General features: G+C 39.4%; 2 protein-coding genes across 2 annotated transcripts; both read right to left on the bottom strand.

Annotated features, from left to right (window-relative positions):
- Positions 1-17,211: 17,211 nt before the first annotated feature.
- On the bottom strand, positions 17,212-18,805 carry hmx4 (H6 family homeobox 4). The gene is made up of 2 exons (XM_061274975.1): positions 18,485-18,805; positions 17,212-18,389 (listed from the first exon to the last, which is right to left on the bottom strand). Exons 1-2 carry the CDS (start codon positions 18,696-18,698, stop codon positions 17,827-17,829), a joined length of 777 nt encoding a protein of 258 aa, XP_061130959.1. The 5' UTR covers positions 18,699-18,805; the 3' UTR covers positions 17,212-17,826.
- A 1,031-nt stretch (positions 18,806-19,836) lies between these two features.
- On the bottom strand, positions 19,837-21,304 carry hmx1 (H6 family homeobox 1). Its single transcript, XM_061275088.1, has 2 exons — positions 20,957-21,304; positions 19,837-20,607 (listed from the first exon to the last, which is right to left on the bottom strand). The coding sequence occupies exons 1-2, from the start codon at positions 21,189-21,191 to the stop codon at positions 20,030-20,032; spliced, it is 813 nt and encodes a 270-aa protein (XP_061131072.1). The 5' UTR covers positions 21,192-21,304; the 3' UTR covers positions 19,837-20,029.
- Between the last annotated feature and the right edge of the window lie 1,811 nt (positions 21,305-23,115).

Raw genomic sequence — 23,115 nt, 5'->3', positions numbered from 1 at the left:
AAAAAACACGCATCCAGAAAATACTACATATGATCAGCCCTTTTGTTTGTTTTTGCTTTTGTTTCCCTTTTTCTTCTCTCTCCTCGGGATTCCTTCCAAATACTCCAATATTAAAAGAAAGCCACTTTCACTCTCGTGGCAAACAGCCCTTTCCGTCCCGAGCACCCAGATAATCAATCATAACCGGGGAATACAAATTCATCAGCCTGGATCCATTTTGCCGTGGTTAGAGATCAAAAGGTTGTGAGTTGACTATAGGAAGTCCAGGTACTAAGCCAGACTAATTTATCTAACATGGGAGAGATTTAGCCCCCTAAGGAAACGGGGACATGGTTTTTCTCCATCAGGTCGAATATCCTCGATGGGCCTTGAGGGCTCTTAGTATTGCCGCGGCATATCCTGTACGCCATTTAACATTCCATTGATCAGATTAATTGCCTTTGCTTGTGTCCTGTTTGAGGAAGCCTGCAAAAGTACATGCTTAGATTAAGTCATGTTTAAAATGCAGTACATTAAGTTCTATCTCCACTTATGGAAGACTGTTTTTATTCGCTTGTTTGGTTCTATGTTAGTGTATTTGTTTTTTGTGTCAGTTTTCACAGAATTTTTGAGAACGTCTGATGAGGGACTATGCGTTTTTGGCATGACGAAATCATCAAATAAAATAAGAAAGTCCACTGTTTTTTTTTGTTTTTTTTAATCATCTGTGAACTACAATAAATGTCGTACAGAAATTGTTTATTTATTATTATTATTGCTTCATAAAATAAATATGTGAACTCATATCAATTTGGTAAATCTCATTTATTTCCCCAATCTATACGAATGGTCAGTCCACATGAGTTGGTGTTATTTTTGCAAATTAGTGAGCAATCTAAAGTCTTGAAAATGACTTACTCTCTTTGATAATGCAATGTTAATGGTTGAACAAATATGCCATTTTTGGGGTCCCCTGAAAAGCAATATGCTCTTACCTGTCAAATGTCCCATTCAGCATTTTTTTTGCCGCTATTACAACTCTAGGTATGAGTCACTCACTGATTCAGAATGTCAAATGTTTTCACAGAGAGTTTCTGTAGTTTTGGTGGTTTTGGTAATAAATCAAATATGTATCTATCAGAACAAATTCTGTCCCACTGATTTATGGTGTATATTTTGTCTTCAATAAATATGGCTTATTTTGTAAAAGTTCCAATGGGAACTGAGATTCGTGTCTAGTTTGTGTTCTAAACTTCAGTGGTGCTTTGGGTATTTTCCTGCAATTTTCCCCGGTCTTTCAAAACTTTTCATTGAATTTCTCAGATTGTGGGACTGAACTTTCTCTTCATGCACACATGTACATACACATATTCACATACACAGAGAGAGACTCAGTTCCTCTGCAATTATGAATAATTGTGACCGTTGAAAAGTGTGTGTATGTGTGTGTCTGAATTCCCCTGGTTCTACTCACTGCTAGAGGGGCCAGTCACCTTTCTGCACTGGTTTCAAGTGTGTTGAAGTTCTCACACACTCGCTTTTTTCACGCTACATGTTTAATGAAAGGCCAACATTCAGGAAGTGGCACTGCTTTGAAGGCAGCAATTCATGTTTCTAAGTGTGGAGCACTTATTGGAGGTCAGACTTGGGGTCTATTAGTCTTTGCGTATTGATTACGAAGGGCAGAAGCCAAGAGATCTCGGGAACAACAATACCTGCTTAGTTACTTTGACCTCTAGACACAGGATGTTTTTCTATTGGTTTTTGGTGGTTAACTTTGCAGACCTTGAATGACAATTCAATCATTCCATATAGTGGAAAAGAAACAAACCAGGGTTGAGAAAAGTGAAAAAGTGATTACTTAAAATGTCTGTCAAATATCCGCTATGACAGCTACTATCGAAAGACATTATATATATATATATATATATATATATATATATATATATATATATATATATATATATATATATATATATATATATATATATATATATATATATATATATATATATATATATAGTATACATATAGTATACATATACGCACGCACACACACATATGCATACAGTATGTGTGTGTGTGTATCGTTAGTGTTGCGCTCCTCTGTCTCCGTTACATGCTGGGAACATGCCAAAATACATATTGGTCAATTTGACATATTCAGAGAATCTACATAGAGCAGATCAAACAAACACATTGTGAGTCCCCTCAGGGATGATATTCTACACCAGAGGCCAAAGCACATATCTTTCCTAATGTTGTATTGCCTCCAAATCTCTGTGCTGCACGCTACCTGGAGCGTGTATGCGTGTGTGTTAAGCAGACATGTCAGTTTAGACTAAGGTGATCGGTCCACTCAGACCCAGTTGTGGCCCCGTGGGGGTATCCCAGTGTCCTGCTCTCCTGGTGTGGGAAAATAGAGTGTTGGATGGGGTATCCCATAGCGCCTGCCTGGCTCCTGGGCAGCAGACAGCTAAATCAGTCACAGATTGGATTATGAACGCTAAGTAATGAATACATCTTTCTTCGATTGCAAACACAACCAGGCGTGAATGTGTCAGGGCTATTTATATGATTTAATGTGACTCCTATTACATGCAGACATAACACACCAACCGGTAGATTTTGAAATGCCCAATATTTTTGGTTTCGCTCAACTGTTTCTCCATTCTGTGCTATTTATGCTTTTTTTTTTCTGTCTTTTTGCCCTCAGGTCATAAGTGTTGATCCTCATCTGAAATCTATTGCAGCACTGGAGATGAAATGCACACCACACAGCCGAGGTGTGTATGTGTAAGAAGGCGTGTGCACATGTGTGTGCGTGCAACATTTGATTTTCAGTTAAACGTTGAAGATGAAGTCTAATTAAAACCCATAAATATTTGTGAAGATTATAATTTCTTTCTTTGCGCTGCATATTGGTTTTTTTTTGGTTTTCTTTTAAGTTGTACACACACCCCAAAACAGTTTCAAATTTTGGTAGATGTAAATGCACAAAGATTCAATTTAAAGAGGAGCATCAAATCGTTGTAACGTTTGTCTTTCTCTGTGGTGCTAAGAAAATTGGTTGCTCTTTATAAATAAAAATAAATAAATTATCTTATTTTCTGCCTATAATCCGGTGCTCCAGGTAGGCTGTATGTTTAGGATATTTTCATATGACAAAAAAGCTTTCAATCCCAATGCCATATTGATGATTGTTAACTGCAAGGTCAATCCAAAGCCTTCACTCAACTGAAGACGTTTTTTAAATCAACAGATTCATTATGTGGTAGATGCACTCTCCTCTGGCTTATTTAGTCTGTCATCATCTTATTTTAGAATTATTTGTGTGAGTGCGTGTGTGTTTGTGCGAGTGTGTGTGGCGTCTGCAGAGTCATGGCATTATAATGTCCTGCCTGATCCTTCATGTTACGTCCAAATCACCAAGATCTGATAAGACTAGAGTAGGTGAAGACTAGACTAGGTGAATTCTCTCATCACCTTGGATGAAACATTCTTTCCTAATACTTTGGATCAACCTTAGAGGCTCTTCAGAAGACCAAACAGAAGTCTACGAGGATAGAAGTGATGTAGATCCAAATCATGACTTGTATTTAGGGCTGAATGAATATGAAAAATAATCAAAATGTGTTGTTTTTTTTAACCCCTGCATTATTGCAATTTCTTAGTAGTTGGACATCATGTCTTGACCCACGTGACCCCCAATTTAGGACAGGGCAAAACCTGTACTCTGCATTGTTAACAGCATTTAATCAAAGATCAATCAATCCTCCCACCCCACCCCACCCCTAAAAAGCTACCTCTCTGCCTATCGCTGTCTGAAATGCCTATTGGAGGGATTCTTGTCTCTTTGTGCTGACAGACAACCAAAGAGAGGGCTTTGTTTCTTCTAATCTTCATCTGCCCTCCTGTCAAATTAAGATGCACATAATGGAGGGACAAGAAATATCTCCTCCAACAAACTATGGAGTTCAATTGAATAAAGTCAAAGTTTCAACTTCAGCAGACACATTTCATGATCGCTTTTTCTTTTCTTTTCTGTTTTTATTTCTTACTAATTTGCTTGAGCACAAAACAATAAATGTATTGGCTCAAGTGAAGATAGTGTTACTCATATGGGAATGGTCAGACACGCGGCTCGAGTTCCAAACCCATATGCTGACCATTCCGAGTATCAATCACTGTATCTAAATGATTAAAAAGAACGTATTGATTACCAATAAAGCTTCATAAATCAACATGCACACAGTGCTAAACCTTCTGTTAGGCTCATACGTACATGTTATCTCTGGCACACACTCATGACCGCCAGCCCACCCGCATGACCGAGCTTGTGTGTGTAGAATAAAGATTTGTAAGTTTGAGTATAGTTATTGTGTTGACATGTAATCACACTCCTTTTAACACATAGAAGCTTATGTATAAAGTAACTGTTATATTATACAATGGCCAAAGGATTTTTTTTTTTAAATGAAATAACATGTCTGAACCGCAAATATTAAAGAGGCAGAAAAAAGCAGACCCAGATGGCCAGTGAGCCAAAAGGCTTCTGCCAGTTCACAGGAGGAGAGACATGGTATACCCTAGAGTCGGGCTGACTAAATTTTAATCACATATACCATACTTGTTTAAACACCGCCTTTCCAAAGTAGTGGAAAAGTTGGGGTAATTATTTTTTTCCCATCGACATTTGGGTTTGACAGACAAAGACATTCATGAGAAAAACAAAATTCAGTTCATTTTGCAATTTTTATTTCAAGAAATTTAAAGGCGAGGCACAAAGAACGAGCGTGGAAAGTGTTGGTGTATCCAGCTCAATTGTCGAATAAGGGTTAATGCACCATTTATTGATCTATTTCATTTATTGCACAACAGATGGGTTCGTCTACTCAGTGCAAGTCTTTGATGGGACACATGTTCTTCTACTACTTTGCCAGAGGGCATACGTGGAAGCGCTCCGGCAATAAGAGCATTTCAGACTTAAAATGTGTTTTATTTACTTATTTATTTATCCCCACAGCACCCTTGAAATATTGATTGGAGCAGAAGATTCCACAGCACAGGCTTTTTGGAGCTACAAAATGGAATTCACCCCTTTGGTTGCTTCAGGTGAAATCCAAAAAGCATTTTGTTTTCTTCTCTTCTATCCATCTTGTGGCGTGTTACTCTAACTGTTTATCTATTTGTGTGTTTTGTATCCTCACTACTTCCCCCTCTTTTTCTCTGTCCGGTGATTTGCTGTGTAAGCAACAGCAAACACGACAAGCTTCTAGAAATAAAAGTAAGCCATCTAATATTTATTAGCCAAACTCATCCTGGAGTCTTTGAATTGAGAGGAGTTGCGCCTGGCATCTCAATTTAGTAAAGATGCAGAAGATGGAGAGAAGCGTTCACCTGTGATATTTTTACGTCTTTTTTTAGATTCTACTGATGCTACAACTTTGTTTTTAGACAAGGGACTCTCACAAATATTTTCAGGCAACTATCCTCATCAAGGTGAAATTCGCTAAATGTTTTTATGTATTGCAGTAATCAATGCTTAAATTGTAAAGAGTGAAAAAAATGCTACTGTCAAATGCAAAGGTCAAGATGTCACAAATATTGCGGGTGGAATTTGGTTACTGCGTTAAGCTTCACCAACTAAATTGCATACTGAGAGAATAGGATGCAGATATACATCCAACAAAGCTTTTAAACAACAATAATTATTTGATTGTAATTTTGTCATTCTAGTGTTTGTTAATTTGGTTGACTACGCTGCGCCGTGATAGGCATTCTGACATATTCTACTGCATCTGGCGATTTGCTGACCAAAAGTAGACTAGAATTGAGACTACCAAAAAGCAGGTCTAACTTGTGGCGCAGGTGGTGTAAAGTGATTTTGGTTGCTTCAAAAAAGTTTTTTTGAGCTTGATTAACATGTGCGGGACATTTTATCATTCCTTTTTACTTTGAGTACATTCAGCGCATGCCGATGGCACGACTTCAGTGAGTCCTTCCGCCATGTATGTAGATGACGCAGCTCTGTGTGTTAGACTGCATTTTGAGTTAGACTTGTGCTGCTCATGAAAATAGGACCCTTAGACTCAGAATTTCTCATGTATGTAGTGCAATCGTCTTGTGGAGTTTAAGGTTTTATAAATTGAAAAAATAACCAATAAATCAAACAGCGTCTCCAACAATCAAGAGAGCTACAGACGAAGGTAATGTGAAAGATTCAGGAGGGTTGCCAAATTTGTCGAGTTGGATGCCATCAACTGCTTTGCTGTGAATTGTAGTAGTTTTTATGAACATATATATATACAGGGCAAACATATCATTCATATGGCAGTGCACTATACTACACACCCAACCTAAATAATGAAGCGAAATGAGCTTTCTGATCTTGTTGACAAATACAACATGAGCTTTGTAAGTGTATAATTATCTGTAAAATATCATCAAGGCACACACAAAGATTCCAGAGCAAGATATGAAGACTTGCAGTCCACTCTGTGTTCCCATTTTAGCATCTGATCTGAGCAAAGCAGACAGGCGAGAGTAGCTTGCCCTAAAGTCATGTAAAATGCAAAGGAATATTCGACGCTATTAAAACCTCCTGATGGCAGAGAGAGCGGGAAGCGCATATCCATGCGCTCAAACACACAAATACATACAAACACGCACGTTCATGTTCAGACACAAATAAGGTGAATGCACTCGAGCGCTCAAACACACAAATACATACAAACACGCACGTTCATGTTCAGACACAAATAAGGTGAATGCACTTGAGCACATTGTTCAGTCTGCTGCATTGTCACAACCAGACACTCGCTCTCCCTTCACTGTGTGCGTAACCTTATGAAAGTAATACATTCATATAAAGTGCCTCTAGGATTTTTATGTCGTAGTACAAAAGCCTCACGCTTAATTGTGTCTTAGCAAATGCAAGTTTAATTTCACCTACGCCAAAAATAAATCTGTTCCTGTTGACCAAGAGACGACCCAGATTCAAAGGTTTGTTAACCATCATCCTGGCACCTCCTCATTCCATCTCGTCATCTGTTATCTCTTCCATAACACTTCCGAGTGCACTCCTAAGTGTACTTAACTCCAGTAACTCCACATGTTCCCGTTTCATTATTAAACCCTCCCAACAGACTATCAACTTTTTATTCCACTTGCTGCCAAAAGTTGCCACTTTTAAATATTCTCAGGCACTCATCTACGGCCCCTAGCCCCAAACGGCACTTTAAAACACTTAGTCTTGATACTGGCCTCAAATGAAGGACAAAATATTTACTTCATTTTTTTTTCTTTGTGACAACAAGCGAGCTTTATGCCTCTTAAGTAGAGAAAGTGCCGGGAGTTTTACAGCCTTGAAAAAGAGAGATCTTATATGATGTGCTCTTTTGTCATTGCCACGAGCGCAAAGTAGCTTTCATGAGTGATGTGTATCATTATTGAAACACAATCTCAGCGCTTCAGGGCAAAAAGTTGTTAACGTCAACTTAGCTCTCATGTTCTTCTCTACTCTGTTCATGTAATAGGCGCTCTACAGAGTGAGGAAAATGGCACTTCAGGTTGCTTTGGGAGGTTGTGAGGGGTCCCGGCTTTGTACGGTGCTCTACGATAGCTGCCGAAGGGACATTTGGATTCATTTAACCTGTTACCGATTTGAGTTTAAACCTCATTGGTTACTTTTTTTGCTTTCTATTAGAAGTCACAAGGATTTGTGTTGACACTGTTATTGGGAAGTGTTCAGAATTTCCCTATCTTGACTGCTGCCCCAGTTCTAACTTAAGAAAATAGCTCCTTAGGAAAACGATATCATTGTCTTTTCAATTCTGGGTTGTGGGAAATGATTTGTGGTGGTCTCATGTTTAGAGATCAACAAAAACTGGCATTTGAACAGGGGTGTGTAGACTTTTTATAAGCAATGAAAGAGGTGGCCAGATCTGCAATTGCAGTGGGCATTCCAAAGAACCGGTTACATCTATTTTTGTTGCCAATAAAAAAAATTTTCACAACTATGAATTTGCTCCAGTAAATTGTATTAAAGAGAAAAAAAGATAATAAAAATTTCAATCTATTTTCCCGAAGTTGAGCCCATCTACAATGTAAAATGGTTGGTGAATCCTGTTCTATAAGTCTACCATTCATTTCAAGTCCACTTCCACTTCTATTTTTCGTTTTGTTTCTCTTAAACACTTGGTGATACTGCTCTTGTTCATGTGGGGGACAATGTCTCGTCTCTCTTCAGTCTCCTGCAGTTACTCCTCACCTGGGCCCCAGGCTGTTCATGACCAGCCACGTATCCTCAGATACCTTTCACTTGACCAGTGGACAACTTATATTATTTATGGCATCATTGGAGGTGAATAGGAAGCTTCAGATGAAACCAGAAAGATTATCATCACTCTGGGTTTTTAAACGATCGAAATTCCAAAGGTGTGTGTGTGCATGTCCCACACAGCATGTCCCAAGCGTCGATCACAAACAAATATTGCTTGGAAGCTTCCACAGGAAGAATTTTCTTTATTCATTCCTGTCCACTTAGGATTTCTGTTCACACCCCACTACCACACAAATGCACACACACATGCACACACACGGTCCCTGAACTATAAATATTTCAACCTCTCAATCTATATTCATTATAAAACACATGCCCAATGCAATATGCGGTTGTGAGGACATGAGGCTTTTATTTATTCATCTTACTTATTTATATTTCTTTCCTGAGGGCTGGATGTTGGTTTCTATCCATCAGCGCTGATTGCTGACTATTACAGAGCACTTAGAGCATCCCCAGAACTGGCCAGAGGGGAGCACAATTCTCGAGAGATCCACTCACTTCAGGGCTAAGAGGTGTGTTTGTTGTGTGCGAGGAAGTGTGTGGGAAAAACACACAGACCTTGCGGAGTGAGAGAGCGAACTAAACTAACACTTAATTATGAATTCTGTTACGCACAAGTTTACCTCAAAACGGATCATGTCTTATTGAATGAATACTTTTCCATGAAAGGTCGTTGCACTTGATTTCATTTGGCTGCAGTCCTTGCTTGGCTGACTTCACAGGTGAGGTCTGAGTCAAGGTGTATACACTCCCTTTTTGTGGGTGGTACGTTCCAAGATAGAGAGCCACCAAGTGAATTTCCACAAGAAGAGTTTGACTTTATATACTATAGATATTTCACGGTATAAATATTTGTAAAACTAATTTCCCATTAAAAAAAAAAGACTTTTTTTTTTTTTTTTACTGGTCCGACTTAGAAAGGAAGAAAAATAGCAAGAAAAAATGTTAAAATTGTGATGTAAAACTGCAGGGTGTCATGGTAACCAGTGAAAACACGTGATAAAGTGAATCCACAATAACTGAATCGCAAAGTAGCGAGGCAACACTGTACCACACAAGATCTCAGTTGTGGCAGTTTTCATTGCCCTTATGTATCATTTTATAACAATGTTTGCTGAGATTCATGTGGACCAGTTTATCTAAATCCTGGCTTCTCAGATTCTCACCTGGTGTCCAGATTTCATTGAATTGGTCACTGGGCCTCACTCTTATGGAATATAAACATGTAACAATATTTGCCAATATAAATGCACAAATATGTAGATTTTTTTTCAGGTTATTGGTGTGGGTGGGGGTCATCCATATCAATAATTTCAATAACTGCTTCTGAAGTTCCCTTATCATATTTCCCTAAGAGTGCATTATCCTATATGTTCATAGAAGTGAATCAGGGTTGAATTTATGTCATACTGTAATACTGAGACTGCATGATACTGAGACATTTGCACTGCCGTTGGCTGGCGATCCGCATTTCTGAGGCGAAGCAAACCTGAGCAAACAGACAGTGGAGAGCAGACATGACCTCTTTTGAGATAAATGCTTCCTCTGCCATAGGGATTTTAATGGCTGACTCTGTGTGTTTCTAGTTATTTTAAACTAAGTTTAATGCTGAATTAAACAAACTACTATCTCTCTCGTGCACCATTTTGGGACATTAGACATTAAGGATACGTCACAGCAATTATGGTATTTGCGTAAATTATCTTAGCTCTGACCTCTGGATGAAAAAACATACCAAATTTAATCCAAAATCCAGAAGAGTAGAAGCTTTGTTAAACTGTAATGAGAAAACATAAATACAATAAATTAATAAAAAACGGATGCCCAATGTACACTAATCCCCCAATTTTGGGCTAAATACATTCCCTTCCAACCTACTAGTTAACCAATAATACCACGAGCTGTGACATCAGTTTGTGGTCTCCTGGGTTTCACAAGACCGATCTGCCAAAACACTGCTGGCTTGATCCTTCTGTTGTCCATCTAACAGAGCCCTGTGGAGCTCATCAAGAGCAATTAGAGGCTCATTTTCTTGCTCAAGCATACTGCAGCACTTCCTGGGGGAGTTATTATAGTTACTGTAATATGCACTTGGTTAATGTTAGTGACCAACCGTGCTCATTGTTAAGGCAATTGTTTTTGGTACTGTCTTGAACTTCTTTCGTGGGTCACCTGTGCAGCATGAAGCAGTGTCATCACACTGTTTGGGCTCTAGCTTTCAGTGCAGCTTGTTTTCCCTGAAGAGTCATTGGGTGTTCCGGTTTGTCATCTCACTAAAGAGGCATGCAGGTCAGCTCAGATGCATGCACATTGCTTGGTTTGCCCTCCTTTGGCTGACTGAATCCCGTAGTACATGGCTAACGAGGTGTGAATCGTGGTACTGTAAGTTGTAAGTTGCCATTTTGGTGTGCATGTTTGTGAGCTTTCTGTACCTGAGCTAGCTTTTAGTGCTTTGTTTGATGTCACTTTTATTGATCGGCCTAACATTTTGGAAATCAAGACACTGCTAGTGGACCAATAGGAACTCTCTTGATTTTTTATTTTTATTTTGTATTCATGCATTGTTTTATGTTCCCCTGACTCTGTCATTGGTGCTGCAGTAGCACTGTGTGCTGAGCTGGCAACCTGAATAAGTGCTGCTGGTCAGTTGAGGGCATCTAACCACTACACAAGGTCTTATCATATTACTTGCTGTGAAAACAAAAAATAAAATATCAATAAAAAATATAAATATGATAAAATGTTGTTTTGTTTATCTCCTTTGTTCCTTTTAGTAATATAAAAGTCCATCGGCCATCACAAGCCTAAATGCTTGATAATCATTACTGCGTCAAAATAAGTTCATCCATTATCCGAAGCGCTTTATCCTCCCGCGGATCGGACCCACGGCTTCTGCACTGTGAGGCAGACGTGCTAACCAGTCAACCACTGTGCTGCCCTCAAATGAAATCATGCTTCAAAAACATTTCCAGCTGCATGGCATTCCTGTAGAACAGAAGTACTGAACAGATGTAGGGTATATTAATACGACCCCTCCTTTAAAGGGGAAAACTCACAACAGTCACTAAAATAACATGAAACAGACAAAAGTCATTCAAAGAAAATAAATGCAATCAATATTGCGAGATAAAACTCAGGCATTGCTTTGTTTTAACACTTCAATAGAATTACACAATTTTAAATTAGGGACAAAAATGAAGGTTCCCTTCACATGCTTCCAAATTATATTTAAAAGTTCCAGGACTGACCTGGCAAATGCTATGTTTGAAGTCCAAAATACAAACTGCAGGTGTTCTCCTTCGATGTAATGCCCTTGGAGCCTAACGCTGTTTCCCAACCTTGTGATGAAGGAAGGACTCGTTTTCTTGGCCATCTTGATAACGTTCAAAATGGATCCCAGTGGTGAATCCCTTGAGCTTGGGAAAGGGTAAAAAAAAAAAGAAAATAACAAGGAGACAAGTTGAGTGCGTAAGGAGGTTGGTACACCATAGCAATGTTCTTCTCAGCCAGGAACTGTCAGATGCTCCTGCCACAACACTCGCCTCTTCTTGCACAAACAATGAAGCAACAAACAGGACCTCTTTATTGATTTGTTGGTTTATTATCTGGCCTTGAGAAACACTCACAATGGATATCCCTCACATTGGAGAACGCCTTCACGACTTTGGACTTCCACCGTCTTGCTCTCTATGGCCTTGGTGATGTTGAACTCGAAGTCTAAGCTTGGGGCTTGTCCATCTGCTTTTTGTCACATTTTGTCTCATCAGTCTTACATGATTCAAGTGATTATTTTTTACTTTTCTTTCCTCAGTAACAAACACTTTTGTTTTCTGGTTAAGTTCTGATGCGTACCATCACTTAAATTTTGTTACTTAATTTTAAGGTTTTTATTGTCTCCTTTGTCTCTATGTGTTCTTGGTTGAATTTGATGTCCCATTCTTAGTCTATTCATCTGATGGAATATCATTTGTACTAGTTTATTGGTTATTACAAAAAAATTATATGTCTAGTGGTTTTAATGCACTTTGCCCCACCTGTCTCCAATCCTTGTCAGAGTTTGGGCACTTTGACAACTCTATCTGTTGTTAATGGACCTGTATTGACATTCAGTATGAAACCGCACAGAGTATTCCATGTCCGTATAGTGGAGCTCAAACGCCTCCCCCCAGACTTAGAGCATTCCTCCCCTGCCTCCTGTCCATCTCCTTGCTTCTCCTCTTTCCTCTGTTCTCTTTCCCCCCGCTATCACCTATTGATTGGCCAATAATGTGTTTTCAGTGGTAGATTAATGGCACATTATCCTGACAAGGGTGTCTGAGGGGACAGGACATGAGGGAGGGCATTGAACACGATGCTGTTTAATTGATACACGGCTTTGGTGTGTATATGCGTGCGCATGCGCCATGTGTTACTGACACTTGCACAGGAAATGAAATAGAAAAACATCATTTTAATTAGGGAAATAAAAGTTGAATTCAATTTTAATTGATACTACCTATATTTTATTGTTATTATTATTATTCTTAAAACTTTAATAGAAGGGGTCACCGGGCAGGTGCATAGGGGTGCAGGAGCACAGTGGTTGTCATGAGATGCACGTTGGTCCCAGAAGATGGACCCTGTTGATCCTGTGACTTCACTGACGTGTGAATTTACGCTTGGGATGGTTTACTGTGAAATTGGATGTTTCACTTTGCCTTATGTCTGCCAAACATTTGCGTAACCCACACTTTGTTAATTACATCCATGATCTATCATATTTATTATAATTCAACAACTGCATTCAGTTCTAAAAGCATTTATATTTATTTATTTTTCTTTTCTCACTTAGCTTTCTCAGCAATTAGCATTTGGCCATGGTCCAAATCCCCCTCTGTATCACTTTGCTTTCATCCAAATCCATTCCGTCTGCTATCTTTCAATTTCCTCAAGCAATTTGCATTATGGAGAAGGGGGACGTGGGCGTGTGTGTGTGTGTGTGTGTGGGGGGGGGGGGGGGGGTTCTCCTAAATCAGCAGATCAATAGGCCATCAAACAGTCTTTAAGTGTGACACATACGCAGAGCTCCTGTGTCAGGTTTCCGCCTCTAACTAATAGCCTTGTTGTTTACTTTACTATATGCTGTGTCATGTCGTTTCGTTCTCGGGTTGCCCTCTGGTGTATTGGGTCACACCAGAGAATCCATAGCATGTCTGATAAAGAGCACATAGACCAAATCACTTATTTCAGATATGTTTCTTTTTCATTTGCAGGATATATCCTGTGCACTATAATTAGAAGACAATCCACCAGATGTACATTTTTGAGAATAACATTGTCTAGCCCAGATAGTACGGTAAAACCTGCAAAAATAAATGCTCCTGAAGTCATACAATTCAATTCTTTATCACATTTTTATAGAAAAAGTTGCTTCCACACGTCAAATTCCTTTTGCTTTGACGTTTTCAACAAAACAGACAAATTTGTTTGATCAGTGACTTATTGGTTAGTATGAATGACTACCAGGCAAAGAGGAACTGTATAATGATAGCCAGCTGAATATTTAACTCGTGTCCTTGTTTTAACTTTACAATATTGCTCTCTTTACCGATCGAGACTTCAATGTGGGAGCTCCTGAGATTAAATCAGAATGATTTGGTTCAATTCATGTGATTTGGTGCAATTTGATGCACGCGCTTCTTTTTAAAGTAAAATTGATTTTCCGATTTAAATTGTTTTTTGTTACACTCATTTTGCAACAATATATTAAATATATATTTTTTAAATATTTGACCAGTTTCTACTCGTCTAGTTTAGAAATTAGTTATTTGTCAGTTTGTTCTGTAGCTTTTACTGTATATAATATGAGGTGCTCATACATTTATTTGGGTTGACACTTGACAGTCATGATGGCCCTCCGAAAGAAGCTATGACTTCAATGCGGCCCGCCAAAAAAATGAGTTTGACACCCCTGCCGGAGAACGTGGATCATTGACTTGGTGGCTGGGCACCAAGTAGCCTCAAAGGACCACATGAGTAACCTGCGGGTCTGTTTTAAAAATACCGAGCCAATTGATTAATCAAATATGAGTTATTTGCTTTATATATCCGTCTCTATGTCAGCGATGTGTAGTTTGGCTCACGAAACATTGTCCTACAACAACTTGGAAGTCAACCATGTAACTGAACATATGGTGTTTGACTTTGGTGGGTGACAAACATCTAACTTAATTTTACACTCCAATGTACCCTGGAACCTTTTATTTTACTTTCCCTTAGTTCTATTGGGAAATTTGGATTCTAATTATGAGGTTCAAGTAGCATGCCGGACGAGACTGTGTTTGACGTCAGAGGTTAAACCAAATGTTTTCACTGCAGCATGTCCACCATGTTTGTACAGTGTGTTGCAACAAGACTTGCCATTGTTGTGAAGTGTATGGAAAAGGTTAGGCTTTGCTTGCTTTGGGTAGACCATTGTAAGATTGTGGTGAGAATATTATTGTCTCTCAAACATATGTTGAGGGGACAGTCTCTCCATTAGTCTTGGGTGACGACCTTTGTCAGATGACTAGAAGAGGTCAACAGAGGTTAAAGAAACGGCCGAGCTGAGAGAGAGGAGGCCCCCCCCCCTCTAGTCATGCAGAAAGAGGCTGCCAGAAACTTTTACACGGGCATAATGTCCACACTCACACACACACGCACCCACACACACTCAATTGGTCACTCTTGGATACACTCTGCAACCATTAGGAACAGCACTTCCTTGCCTCTGAGAAGCCAGACTTCATCTTTACAGAGGCGCAGACCCGTGTAGAAATACAAACGTGATCGTGCTATTTCCAACACAAACACATACTCATCAAATGGTTCTGACTGAGCTCCCCCTCCCTTATGCACTTTTTTTTTTTTTTTTTTAACTTTCATTGAGTCATACAGTAGTCAAGAAAAAAAAAAAAACTCGGGTTAAAAGGATGTAATGACTAAATAATGAAAATATGTGCTTGTATAATATTAAGCATTATTGCATTTTGGTAATATTTTACCCAGCAATTAGAAGAGTATAGTCATTCATGCCTGGTATAGTAAATTCTTACGATCCATTATTTAAGTTGCTAGAATATTGTATTTTAGAGGTAATGTTTTCCTTTTAAAAAAAATAATATAAATATAAAATTGCTGTCTGAGTGAATAGTCTCAAAGCACTGTGGGTAGTGAGCAGTGAAGCTCTTAAACTGGAGACAGCCTGCCGGACATAGCCGACCTCCTTTTTTCCACTTTATACACACCCTCACACATGCACACATTTGGCACTTTTTTTTTTTTACTGCTTGGTGAGTGTTATTGTAGCTTTGTCTAGTTTGACATCTTTATAAAAATTGTGTTATAATTTGTTAAAATAATCTGAAATATTCCCTGTCACTTCAGTAGCGTTTAGATGCATTTGCATCAACAACAAATTATATACTATGTGTGCTTGATAGCTTTAAAATGCATTAAGATGTTCCCTTTTTTATAAAATAAATAGGATGATTTCACCATTTATATTGCTTGCATGCTTGTTGTCTATTGATTGCATATACGTATAATCGAAGAGAGTGGAGCTAGCATGACACATGTGGAGTGTAAGTGTTGTGGCAAAGTGCACTGGAGGTCAGAGGACTGCACTGATGGGGTCAGATGCACTTCCAAGTCAAGGCAGGAGGTCTTCAGGAAAAAAGAAAACATTAAAAAGTACTTGAGTGGTGTCTAAAGTAGAGAAGATATTAAGTTATTTTAATGTTGTGCTTTTAAGTTAATTTACTGTATAGGTTATACATACTAGCTTGCTAGAGTAGGATTTATAGTTTAAATTGTATCCTTATACTCGTGTATACAGAATTTTTGTTGGCTAAGCACTAGTTAATTGAGCTAAATGGATGATGTTCCAAAGCTACAGCTCATAGTTTTCCTACAGAATAGCTTTGCATTAGAGTTAAAGGTCAACTTCTCCCGTGTCACGTATTTATAATATTTGGGGCAGTATACACTACAGTTTAAAAGTTTGGGATCACTCAGACAATTTAGTGTTTTCCATGAAAACTAGCATAATTGCACAAGGATTTTCAAGGGTTTTCTAATCATTCATTTGCCTTCTAACACAATTAGCAAACACAATGGACCATTAGAACACTTGAGGGATGGTTGCTGGAAATGGGCCTATGTAGCTATTGCATCAAAAAACAAACATTTGCAATAGCCATTTACCACACTAACAATGAGTGTATTCCTGATTAGTTTAATGTTATCCTCATTGGAAATTTGTGATTTTATTTTAAAAATAAGGTCATTTCTATAGTGACCCAAAATCTTTGAACGGTAGTGTACTGTATGTCTGATTACCTGGATAATTCTTTTCCAAGATGCTTCATTTGGTGGTATAAATCGTTCATATTTTTTCAACACAAAATAAGAGCAAAGTGTTTTTTCAATATGTATTATTATTACTACTACTATTATTACTATTATTATAAATGCAGTTGTATGAATTTTGATCATTACTTATTGTCAATCATTTCTTTCAAATAGTTGTAATAATATTCATCCTTTTTTCTCCTTGCAAATACATCAAAATAAAAGAAAATGGTCAGATGTGTCACATGCAAGTAATGGTAGGCTATTAGCCAAAATGTAGGTGGATCTAATTTACAGGTTTTTAAAAAAAACCTAATCACATCGACGTTTTCTTTCTTATTCACTGAATGCCAGGTTGATAAGTGTGCATGCACTACTGTTAAATGAGAACAAAACCATATTTTGCACCTGTCTTTATGTGAAATCGAAAACATAATTGATGTACGTACGTAATAAAACTAAGAGCTGAGGTAAAGACAACAAGTCACCTGAAATTACTGAATCAGTGGTAAATGTTTTGGGGGAATAAAGAGTTTTTTAATTACAGTTGTAGTAAATGCTGTAATGAGCCTAAAGGCGAATGTAAAAATAACGTAAGTGTAAGATACTTAAGGACAAAAAAATGGACATGCGTGAATAAAATGTTAATGACATTCATTTAAATACATATAATTTCTGTAATCCAAAAGTCGTTATGATATTATAAATGCATGCAAGGTATATTAATTTCTTTGGTGGCATAGGCTGTTGTTGAGAATAATAAAGATAACAATAATATTAATAATGATAATAACAATGATAGTGGACTATCATGTAAACAAGAAGATGTATCGGCCATGCACGGCCAGGCTACCATTTGCTAGGCCTGCTATGTTCTCTTTTCGGGTGTTAAGTGTTAGGCCTACACCAAAGCCAGGCTAATAAATAAATAATACAAAAAAAAAAAAAAAAAAAAAAAAAGGAAAAACCTCATTTGAAAGTGATATGTTCCTACTACTTACAGCCTTCTTTTAAACACTTAAGGGCCAGTGTCCGACCCTTTGAACTGTATACTGTAGGCTTAACGCCATAAATGCTTAAATTGGCACCAACAAAAGTGTCTGTTTACGCATGCAGGCTTGATGACAGCGTCATACGTCCCCATCATAGAGGCTGAAGTACTTGCTGGTGTTGGAGAAACAGAGGTAAGGCGTGTTTGAACCCGGGTACACGACGGGCAATGGCATGGGCATCAGGCACCTCCCCAGCAGGCTGCTCTCCTTGTACAAGGCGGGGAGCTGACCCACCACCACGGGCTTCACCGTCTCCGGGAAGTCGCTCACTGGTCCGTCGATTTCACTCGAGATTTGCCGTTTCAATTTATTCCTACGGTTCTGGAACCATATTTTCACCTGCGTTTCGGTGAGCTGCAGAGAGCTGGCGAGACAGGCGCGCTCCGCGCTGCTCAAGTAGCGCTTCATGTCGAACGTAGACTCCAACTGGAAGATCTGTCTCTTGGAAAAAATGGTGCGCGTTTTCTTTTTCGTGATCATTTTACTCTTCTTCGTGGGACTGTCCGCTTTAAGAGGTTCCGTGGTCGTGGTGGTGGAGCTACAGTCATCGCAGCTGCTGTCTCCGCTCTCGAAGCGCGCCTCCGCAGCCCGACCGTTGTCGATGGCCGAGTCGCTGGCCCGGTTATTCTCGTGGGAAAAGTCTACAAAAACAACGACAACTATTTGAACCTCCTATCCGGAATTGTGCGTATAACGTGTGATGCATTGTTGTGATCGGAATCAAATCATCACTTACCACTTTTGTCCGATTCTTGCCTGTGCTGGGTTCCGGGTCCCTCCAGGTTGCTCTGCAGGTTGCGGCCTTTACACTTCGCCGTGGTCGAGACATCGTGCTCTCCGTGGGGATGACAGCTGTCGCTGGCGCGCCCGCTTGTTTTCAGATTTAGGATGTTATCAATGGTGAATTTGAGAGAGGCGCTGGGACGACATGTTGCGTCCACTTTACTCATATTCTCCAATGCGTAAACTCCCCCTTTGTTTCTTTCTCTTCTTCGATAAAACCACTAAGGTGCCGATGGTGTACACACCATAGCAGCATCCACTGAGCACACGCTGCTTGGCTGGAGAATCTGAGTGTGTAATGTCAGCGCTCACATCACGTTGGATGGGGCGAACTACAGGCTCTCGCCGATTGGTCCAAACCACAAGCGGTGTAGACCAATCGCAGCAAAGGGATGCGACAAGAACGAGAGCGTTGTACTGTAGCTCCCCTCCTCGCTTTGCCCAAGCTACATCTTCCCCATCAAAACTTGCTGTTCGCTTTTCACTAGGGACTTTTTTCTCCATTTAATATATATATATATTTTAAAGTGTATGCATTTACTTGTGCTGTGCGTGCGATCGTGTATCGGCGACTTGCTCAACTCTTTCAAATATAAAATTGAAAAACGGATGCTCTCTTAACACTTTGGCTGAATAAGGCACCCAAAATTTTAGAAACGTGGTCATATGTGTTACTGCATGGTGATATTCAAAACAGAATTATCCCAGAAAGACGTTTGATCGTTCACGTTATCTCATTTGGTTGTGCAGATGTGCCCTATGTGGTTTATTTCAGGAAATTAAACTTCATTCACGTGGCATGCCTTAGGACATAATTAAACTTTTTATTCAGACTGGGTGTAGCGTAAGATTTTCTTGGATAAAAATTAATCCCAATTCAGATGCCACTGGTATTTGCTGATTTGCCTGATTTATTTGGTAATAAAGGTCTTTTTTATTTGCAACTCCCTTCATACACAACAGCTTTAAATAAACATAATTATTGTAAACGGCAATATATTTATATACCCATTTGAGCCTAATTAAAACAGTGCAGTACAATCGTAAACTGTTTTCTTAGATTTTCTACCTAATCCTGCGGTCAAAAAAGATTTTTGAAAAACAATAATTCTGATTTTGTAAAGTAATAATAATAATGAAATATTTACTTGAAAGTTAGTTCCTAAACCTTGCTGTTTAATAAATTGCGTTTTAAGCAGTGAAAACACAGAGTAAAATCAAGTCAGTATTTGTATCCATTTATTGAGTGGAAAATATGATAACATTGAAAACGTGTATGTCTTTTTAATATAAAATTTTGGCAAAAATAGTTGCTTATCAAACAGAGTACACGGCACTCAGTTTATTATTTTATGTTGGCAGTAGCAGACAAACACACGCTTGACTTCATTTTGTGTCATATTGATTCCTTCGGATGCTATCTGCAACTGCCAGTGACATTGCGTGTTATTTCACTTATTGTCGTAGAAATATCGAAATAATACTTTGATACTGTACTTTACACCAAGCCGCTCATCTGCGACCTCAGTATGCTCATGGAGTGGGCCAGGGAGGACAGGGGATACGCGATAGAGTTCGAGAAGACCTGATGTCCGTTCAAATTAAAAGCCATTGCAGGAGCTCCGTCATGATACAAAATGGGGACTCTTATCACCCTCTGGCTCGGGTTGGGGATGTGTACAGTCTCGAGATCCGCCGCCAGCTGTCTCTTCCATTTATTCCTGCGGTTCTGGAACCAGATCTTGACTTGGGTCTCTGTCAGGTGGAGTGATGCGGCCAGGCCGGCCCTCTCCGAGCTGCTCAGGTATCGTTTCATGTCAAAGGTGGACTCCAGTTGAAACACTTGACCTCGGCTGAACACAGTTCGGGTTTTCTTCTTCCTGGTGCTGTTCGAGTCAGGGGGCGCATCAAAGCCACTCTGAGCTTCGTCGTGGATATCAATCAGGTTGCCGTCCCCTAATTTCCTGTCCGACTCGTAGCTGTCGTCTGTAATCGGTTCTGAGACGGCGGGAGAACTTCTGTCACTGGTGGACACCGAGCAGCAGTGCTCCTCGGACCTCGTGTTAACAGATGGACCTGAGACCAAAATGAAACGATTTGCACACCTCTCACCCTGGCGCATGCATGCATTCATGAGCAATCAAGTCAACGTGCAATGTCACCTTTATAAAATACCTCTACGCTATTGATTGGCTTGGTTTCATCTGATGCAAACGTGATAGAAGTTATGGATTGATTTCCATCTTTTGGGACGCTCTCTGACAGGTGTACGAGGAGCGATTATTTTGCTGTTTCAGAATTTATCAGCGGTGTGTGTGTGTGGGCGCGTGTGTTTGCGCGTGTGTGTCCAATACGATTTTTTGCAACCTCCATCCTTACATTCATTTTGCACTTTATCTTAAACGACGTTTTGAGCGATACTTACTCCACGGGGTAGTCAAAGCTCTTGGGTACCAGTTTACCAGCGGCTCCGCGCTTATGACGCCGCGCCGCGAGACCGGGCTGGCAGAGTCCGAGCGCGCCGCAGCTCCATATCGGCTGCTTTCGGAAGAAGAATCCCGCTCGTGTGGCCCCGACGCCAGTAGATTCTCAATGAAAAAAGACGACGCCCTCGGTGATGACAATAGAGGCGTGTGGGTGTCCATCAGCTTCTTCTGCATGTTTTCCAAATTTTGCAAAAAAATCAAACCGATCCCGAGTCCATTAAGCGTTAAAACAGCGTCCAAAAAGTCCAAAAAGGCACGTGAAGCATCTCTGCTGTGCTGGGACGGAGAGTCGCTGCAGGGACGGGGCGACGGACAAGCACTACTGTACAGTGAAAGGTCCAGTCGCGCGCTTGGCGTGCACTGGGGGCAATCCAGTGATTGGACGAGCACAATAGCAAATGGGCTTTTCCGAGGAAAGGCGAGTCGCTGTATCGTTACACTGTGCAGTGACTGTTGCTACTGTAAAAGCCCCCGCAGGCTCTGCTCCGTCTATATTTGGGTCAATTAGAATCCAAATCACGAATGAAGATCCACACGAAGCATCCATCTCTCCGACATATTGTGTACACAAGGCAGCCTTGAGATCTTTAAACAGTCGGAGTTGGAGTTTTTGCATTCCAAATTTTCATACCTAACTTTTTCATGAAGGAAATGGTCGACCCGATTATAATGGTGACCGCAAATAATAATAATAATTGCAAAAGCTGCATGTAAGAATGCGATATTAGTTAATTATGGAACAAAATTCTGAAAAAAATCAATAGTATAAAATGAAATATCATAAACGATATTGTTTTCTTTTTATGAAAGTGCAGCAGCAATAATTTGGTTATTTTTATTAGTAGTTTTTAAAAAGTTTCTGCCTGCCACATAAAATGACGTTGAGGGTCAAATCCAGCCCGAGGGCCTTGAGTTTGATACCTGTATCTGTGTCGTTATACAAATTTGTGCAGTTTGACGACAGAATCTAATAAGATCCAGTGAAACAACCGTATAAAATTGATTTGTTTTAATCGACACTTATTATCGAGAGCAGTGGCTAATGTTTCAATATTCCCACTCACTAAATAAGGTCACAAGATGTTATAAATATCTTTCAGCAGTATGCAGTGTATTTTTCATCCTGCAAATACCAATCGTATAACTAATATAACAACTAATACAACTCTCACAATGTCAGTCAAAACTGAGCATTACAATATTTTGTTCTAACTTTTGTACAGTACACATGATAAGTGTCAGAGTCATAAATATGAGGAAGTTTCTGTATTGATTTTTCTATTAAATTGGGGCCAAGGAGTCTGGCAACAACTTCCTGTTTACATATTTTGGGCCACAGTTAGTTTGACTCCAAATCAACATCCCCAAAACAATTTAGTTACAGCATTCTACCCCCAGTCTCTCGATTGAGGAAATACTTCCCAACAAGTTAAAAAAAAAAGATTGCACCAAAGTATATAAAAAAAAAAAAAACTGTACTTTGGTTAGCATACTTGCCAACTTGAATATTTTAAAGGTTTTTCTGCTTAGTTAAGACTCAATATAAATATGTTTCTAAAGTAGGCTACATTTTTAAAATGCTGTCCATAAATTCAACTACTGGATATGCCCAGATACAGTTTCCAAGGAAAATCACTTTATTAAGACTTCATCAGATAAGTGTTTCATCGTTTGATCATCTGAAAGATTGAAATAAGTGCTGACGGGCGTCTTTACCCTTTTAGTGCAAATGGCAAGACATTTGAGCTTTTTATTTCCCTCAATGGAGTCAGCGGCTATGACCTTTAACTTGAGTCTCTTTTTCTTCTCCTCCTACAGTCCCGCAGGTTAGACTTAGCCTTTGACACAGGATCAGCGGTAATGTTGCTCTTCAAACTAGCACGCGGCGCAGACATCGGTAACATGAGCCCTGCGCCGAACAACTGAGTATTCCACCTGTCTTCTCGGTGAGGAGCCCAAGTGTAGCCCTTTTTGTCTCTTCATTTCTTGAAACGGGTCCGAAATATCTAATGACAAAAAAAAATTAAAAGGGTGGAGGTTCTTCTTTTTCCTGGCAGATGCACAAATTAAGAGAAGCTTTCAGAGCGCTGCTTAAATT

This window comes from Syngnathus typhle, linkage group LG3, assembly GCF_033458585.1.
Source record: "Syngnathus typhle isolate RoL2023-S1 ecotype Sweden linkage group LG3, RoL_Styp_1.0, whole genome shotgun sequence".
Lineage (NCBI taxonomy): Eukaryota > Metazoa > Chordata > Actinopteri > Syngnathiformes > Syngnathidae > Syngnathus > Syngnathus typhle.
This window is presented reverse-complemented; position numbering and strand designations above follow the sequence as displayed.